We start from the raw sequence: 6,283 nt of genomic DNA, 5'->3' as shown, positions 1-6,283 counted from the left end.
TCTTCCTGGAGGCCAGTCCTCACCCTCCCACCCAGCTGGGGGTGGGGGGAGCAAGGGATGGGTGAGGGGGGTCTTGGAATGGGGGTGTGTGTGTGTGTGTGTGTGGAGGGGGGTGGGACATGGGGGAGGAGGTGGGAGGGGGGCTCCAGCCTCACGCCAGCACAGTGAACTCAGGAAATTTATACAGGGCTTTACAGAACAAAGCTACTGAAATCAGCCACACGATGGCCAGACATAAAGAGGGACCCCCCAGTCCCCCAGCAACCCCCCCAACCCCATCAGCCACTGTCCGAGGAGCTTGGGGGGACAGTGGAAGGAGACCTGGGGGGTCTGGTGGGGGTACAAGGGGCCGTGGCGGAGCAGAGCCGGGGGGTCCAGCTCCCCAGGAGCTCTCGCTGCTGTTGCCCCAGGGCTTGGCTGACCAGCCCTGGCAGTGCCCTCAGGCTCAGCCCCAGTGCCTCCAGTTTGTTCTCCAGAGCTCCCAGTCGCTTCTCCAGCTCCTCGTGACGCTCCTGCAGCTCCGAGACCATGTCGTACATGATGTTCTGGGTCTGATGGGGTGGGAATGAAGGAAGGTTGGAGAGGTGGGAGGTGAAGTGTAAAAGGAAAGGGGAAGGGAGGTGGGGGGGGGTCTCCCCAGATGCCACCCTGGCACCACTCACCTTCGCCAGGTCCACCAGCGTGTTGGCCTGGTCGTTCAGCTTCCGCTGCTCCATCTTCACACTCCTCAACCTGTGGAGACACGAGGGAGCAGGGTGAGGGGCAGTTCCACCCTCATGCAGCATCCCCTCCAGCATGCAACCCCCCACCCTCACCTCCCAAACCCCACAAGCACAGCCTCTCCCCCTCCATCCTCACCCCAGACAGCCCACATCCCCCCACATCCCCCCAGCTTGGCAGCGAGGAGCCCATGCACAGGGGAGCAGCCAGAGGAGAGGAGCAGCCCCACGGGGCAACTTACTTCTGAGCTCTGCAAGGATGGGGCAGAACAGAGACAAAACACAACATCAGGTTTAATACCACCACGAAGAGCACAGGGAGACAACAGCAGCTGCAGCACGGACCCCCCTCACCCCCACCACCACTCAAACTGGGTGCCCATTGGTGGGTGTCACCCCCCCCACATCCCAAAGCAGGGGGGCACCCAAGGGCTCTGCTCCCCAATGCAGGTGAAGCTGGACAGCAGACACAGTCACATCAAAGCCTCATCCATTGGGGTCACCCCAACATCACTGAGGTACCTCCCCACTGGGAAAAACATCCCCCACAGTGGGGATGGAGACAGGGGACAGGGACCACCCATCTCCCAAGCTGAGGGGGTGGGCACAGATGAGGAGGAAGAGTCTGACTCTCCTCCTGGAGCCCTGAGAGAGGGGAAAAAACCTCCTGGTAGGAAGCAGGTAAAGGTTTGGCACTTACTGATGGATGGCTTGGAGGAACTTACGCTGGTGTTTCCGAACTTTGGCATGGTCGATCTTCTTCACCAGCTTGGTGTGTTTGTAGATAAGCCACGTTTCCCTGAGTACGTTGGCAGCAGCATTTTTCACCTGCAAAGCACCAAGAGCACTGAGGTGAGGGATGGAGACAGTCATAGAATCACAGAATCATTTGGCTTGGCAAAGCCTCTGAAGCTGCTGCAGTCCCAGCCCAGCCCTCACCCTGCCCAGCCCAACACAGACCCACAGCCCTCAGCACCTCAGCTCCAGGGCTTTGGGATCCCTCCAGGGCTGGGCACTGCCCCAGCTCCCTGGGCAGCCTGGCACAGGGGCTGACACCCCTCTCAGGGAAACAGTTCTGCCTCAGCTCCAGCCTCAACCTCCCCTGGGGCAGCTTGAACCTGTTTTCTCTTGTCCTCTCACTTGTTACTTGGGAGCAGAGCCTGACCCCCAGCTCCCTGCAGCCTCCTGTCAGGGAGTGTCAGAGAGGGCTCCTGTCTGTCCTCAGCCTCCTCTTCTCCAGCCTCAACACCCCCATTCCCTCAGCCCCTCCCCAGCCCCTTGTGCTCCAGCCCCTTCCCCAGCTCTGTGCCCGGCTCTGGCCACGCTGCAGCCCCTCAGTGTCCCTGTGGCAGTGAGTGAGGGGCCCAGCACTGAGCACAGCCCTGGAGCTGCAGCCTCCCCAGGGCCCAGCACAGGGGACAATCCCTGCCCTGCTCCTGCTGCCACCCCAGTGCTGGTATTTCCCCTGTCTCAGTTTGCCCTGTGGCAGAGGGTGGGAGGCTCCTGACCCGCTTCGTTAGCTGCGTATCCATCATGAAGTTGTGCACGTGTTTCTCTGCTTTGGTGAGCTCCAGTTTTCTGGCAACAACAGCAACGACCAGAGCAGTGCAGCCAGCACCCTGTGGGCACAGAGCCTCGGGGTGAGGGCAGAGTGGGGGGCACAGGGGGTGCAGGTGTTGTGTGCCCCCCACCCTGCCCGGTGCTCACCATGATGCCGGTGAGCAGACACACGCCTTTCCCACAGTAGGTGTGTGGCACCATGTCCCCGTAGCCAATGGAGAGGAAGGTGATGGAGATCAGCCACATGGCTCCCAAGAAGTTGCTGGTCACCTCCTGCTTGTCGTGGTACCTGCCCCAAGGCCAAGCACAGCACCATCACCCCACAGTCCTGCTCTCACCAGATCTCCCCCCCACCACCACCTCCCATCCCAATGCCACCGGCTTTGCCAAGTGGTTTTAAGGCATTTTCCCACCCGGTGGCTGCAGCTGGGAGAGTCCCCAAACTCCCAGAGAAGCTGGGGACACCCAGCATGGTCCACAGCCACCAGGGAGAGGATGCTGGATGAGGGTAATGAGGTGGTAGGTGTGGAGCAGCAGCCCCTCCAGCTGCAACAACCTCTGACCTCCTGAAGCTCCCCCTGCCAAGATCTCAAAGCACAGGACATGGGTGTCACCACTGGACCCCCCTCCGGGGAGGGGACACCCCATCTCAGCAGAGCAGGAGACGGTGGCACAGACCCATCAGGAGCAAAGCACCCCTGAGGCTACAAAGACCCCCGAGCCCACAGTGAGCAGGGGGGGCAGTGAGGGGGGGATGCTGTGCTTTGAGATCCCGTGGCCAGCAGCGATGCCACGAATGCAAACGGCTGTGCCCACCCTCCCACCCCCCCTCCCCGACGGGACCCCCCCGGACACAGCCCCCAGCCGGGGCTGTGGAGCCGGGCGCTGGGTGCAGCCAAGCCGGGGCCATGCGGGCAGCAGCGGGCTGGGGAGGGCAGCAAAGGGGAGGGGAGGAGGCGGGAGGGAGCCGGGAGGGGGGCGGGACTCAAGCGTGAGGTGAGGAATTTAGGATTGCTGCGTCCCTCCCTCCCTCCCTCCCCCGGCACGGCCACGCTTGGAACCTCAGACGGCACCGAGGGACACGCGGCAGGATGGTGCTGGGGAACCCGCACCCCGGGCTGGGCTCAGCCCGTCTCCAAAGGGGCTGCTGTGCTGCTCCCCCCGATGCTCCCCGCGAGCAGCCCGGACGGGGCGGGCTGAGGAGGGGAAGCGCCGGGCACCGGGGCGGAGCAAAAGCCCTTCGGATCCGAACGAGCGGGACCCGGCGGCTCCTGGCCGGGGGTTTCATCCCTCCGAGGTCACCCTGGGAGCCGCAGCGATTCCTGCAGCGAGCCCACCCCTCCGAGAGCCCCCCACGACCCGTGTGCTCCGGCCACCCCTCACGCTGCAACGGGACCCCCCCGGGTCGTGCATCCCCGCCTGGGGAGGGGGGCACAGGGGGTAAAAGAAGCAGCTGCTGAGGTTCCAAGTGGAAAAGGGCTACTGCTCCTTTCCGTATCCACGCCCCCCCCAGCCTTGACTCCTCCACCCCCCCCAACCGCCGGCTGCAGCTAATCCTAAATTCGGGGTAGCACAAGCCTGGGGCGGGGGGGACGTCCCGTGCAGGACACGCTGCCGGTCCCTGAGTGACTCACAGTTTGTCCCTGCGAGCAGCAGAGCGGTCAGGGAGGGAAAACAAGAGCAGTTAATGCACGTCCCAGGGGAGGGAGGGAAGGGGGGAGCAGCAGAGGAGGAAGGAGTGAGCAAGGGCAGGGCACCGGCCCTGGCATCCCGGTGGGCACAGCTGAGGAGCACGGGCTACATCGCTCTGGGAGAGCCAAAAAGGGGTCCTGATGCATGTCAGGGGGGCTTGGGAGAAGCCTGGGGGTCCAACTGTCCCCCACCTCCCCTTGGGAAGCAGTTTTGGTTTGGCAAAATGATCACAAGGAGGTGGCTCTGCCTGGAGCACGGGGTGGGGAAGGGTCTCACCTCTCCTTCCAACCCCCTCCAGGGTCTGCACCGTGTGTCCTCAGCTACACCCCAGCCCCGTGCCACCCCCCTCCCCACCTCTACCACCACCCCTGAGGGGAGCAGCCACGTACCTCTCGCACACACGGACCGTCCAGGCAGCGATGATCCAAGAGGAGATGCTGAAAACCAAGAGGACAGTGCCAGGGCAGATGGTCATGAGGGTCTTCATGACAAAACGGGTGTTGAAGTTGATTTTGTTGAGGGCCCCGATGCTGCGGGACGAGGCGTCGGTGAAGAGTTTGCTGTGCAGCAGCATGACGCGCCCGATCAGGTAGAGCCTCAGGAACATGGGGATGGACAGGATGATGTCCACGTCGGCATCAGCCACCGAAGCAGCGTAGGTAAAAGCCAAACGTGCCGTCCAGGTGAAGAGGTACTGGCCAGGGATGGGGTGGATGGCACAGACAATCAGCTCCAGGGCGATGAAGAAGATGCGCTCGTAGGTCATGGCGATGCGCCAGTCGTCCGCACCGTTGTCCACCATGAAGAGCTGCAGGGGTGTGGGGGAAAAGAAGGGGAAAGGGTGAGCAGTGGGATCCTCAGGGTGGTGGGATCACTGGTGGGCACCCAGTGCTGGTGATCCCCTCACCTGGATCTCCCTGGCGTGGTACATGACGATGAGCCCCAGGAGGATGAGGGTCGAGAGGCTGATAAGGCATTTCAGTGCAAACGAATAGGACGACTCCTGCGAGGGGGGTGGGCAGCGTGAGCCTGGATGGACCCCCTCCTCTCCCAACCCCAGCCCCCACACCCACCCACTACCTTGGTGTAGACCCCCCAGGACAGCTCAGTCTCCGTGACCATGACCACGATGCCGAACATGCCGAAGATAAGGGCGTAATCACTGAGGCGCTTCCTCTTCTCAAACAGCGCTCGCCGGTGCCCCAGCTTGTACCCGATGTTCTGGTTCCTCCTGGCTCCTCGGCCCCTCTCCTCGGCCTCATCCTGCCCCACAGCCTGGCTGGGATCCGGACCCCCAGGCTGCTCCGGCCGTGACACCACCACCTCGAGGCCAGGGGACCGTCGGGGCCGCAGCGGCTGAGTTTCACCCTCCAGCGGGTGCAGGGTGTGGGTAGAGGCGCTCAGGGGGCCCCGGGGCCGTGCCACCCCCCCATTGTAGCGGCAGCCGCTCATGGCTCTGGACGGGAGGGGGCCGGGCGATCCCGCATGGCTCAGCGGCACCGGGGCGACCTGCGGGAGAGGGGACGGCGTCGGGTGGGGGGATGCGTGGCTTGGGGGGGGGGGGGGGGATCCCGGATCGGCCTCCTCATCCCACCGGGTGGCACCTCGCAGGGCACACAGTCTCAGTGATGGTGGGGACAACGTCTTGCCCACGGGGGACGGCTCCTGCCGGTGTGAGCGCAGCCTCCTCCGCGGGGATGTGCCGTGCTCGCGGGGGACCCGTCCCCCCTCCCGCGGGCCGGTGCCGACACAGCTCGGCTTCCCCCTCCACACCCCCCTCCCGGCGGGTAGGGGCGGGACAGGCCCATGCCCCACGGTGCCTCCCCCTCTACCCGGCGCTTCCCGCGGCGCCGGGACGGCTCCGGTACCGAGCTGCAGCTGCGCGCGCCTCCGCCCCCCTGCCGCTAGCGCACCCCCCCCCCCCAGCCCTCCGCCATCCCCGGCTCTCCCGGCGTGGGAAGGGAGGTTGGCGGTGGGTCCCGTTCAAGCCCCGGCCCGGCCTGGCCCTGTCCGTTACCTGCCGCCGGGCCCGGCCGCCGCCGCCGCTGCAGCCCCGGCTCGGTCCCGGGGGCGCGCGGCGGCGGGACCGGAGCGCTCGGGGGCGGGGCGGAGGCGGGGACGCGGCTCCTGATTGGAGGAGACGGCGCTGGCCCCGCCCCCTGACGCCCGGAACGCCCCGCCCCCGGCACGCCCCCAGCCGGCCCCGCCCCCCGCGCGCTCCCCGGCGCCCCCCGCGCCCCCCCAGACCCCTCTGCTGCCCCTCCGCGCCCCCCCAGACCCCTCTGCTGCCCCTCCGAGCCCCCCAGACCCCT

General features: G+C 65.5%; 1 protein-coding gene across 1 annotated transcript; it reads right to left on the bottom strand.

Moving 5' to 3' along the window:
* Positions 1-278: 278 nt before the first annotated feature.
* Positions 279-6,024, bottom strand: KCNN1 (potassium calcium-activated channel subfamily N member 1). Its single transcript, XM_062014985.1, has 9 exons — positions 5,989-6,024; positions 5,052-5,480; positions 4,879-4,974; positions 4,361-4,779; positions 2,427-2,568; positions 2,228-2,338; positions 1,420-1,547; positions 663-732; positions 279-551 (listed from the first exon to the last, which is right to left on the bottom strand). Exons 2-9 carry the CDS (start codon positions 5,421-5,423, stop codon positions 279-281), a joined length of 1,611 nt encoding a protein of 536 aa, XP_061870969.1. The 5' UTR covers positions 5,424-5,480; positions 5,989-6,024.
* Positions 6,025-6,283: the final 259 nt, after the last annotated feature.

This window comes from Colius striatus, chromosome 25 (genome assembly GCF_028858725.1).
Source record: "Colius striatus isolate bColStr4 chromosome 25, bColStr4.1.hap1, whole genome shotgun sequence".
Classification (NCBI taxonomy): domain Eukaryota; kingdom Metazoa; phylum Chordata; class Aves; order Coliiformes; family Coliidae; genus Colius; species Colius striatus.
Note: the sequence above shows the minus strand (reverse complement) of the source record. Positions and strands in the feature narration are given on the sequence as shown.

Coding starts and splice junctions, on each gene's coding strand:
- KCNN1 (XM_062014985.1), bottom strand. CDS start 5,423: ATGAGCGGCTGCCGCTACAATGGGGGGGTGGCACGGCCCCGGGGCCCC. Junction 4,975..5,051: donor CCTGGGGGGTCTACACCAAG/GTAGTGGGTGGG, acceptor CCCCCCTCGCAG/GAGTCGTCCTATTCGTTTGC. Junction 552..662: donor CGCTGGTGGACCTGGCGAAG/GTGAGTGGTGCC, acceptor CCACCCCATCAG/ACCCAGAACATCATGTACGA.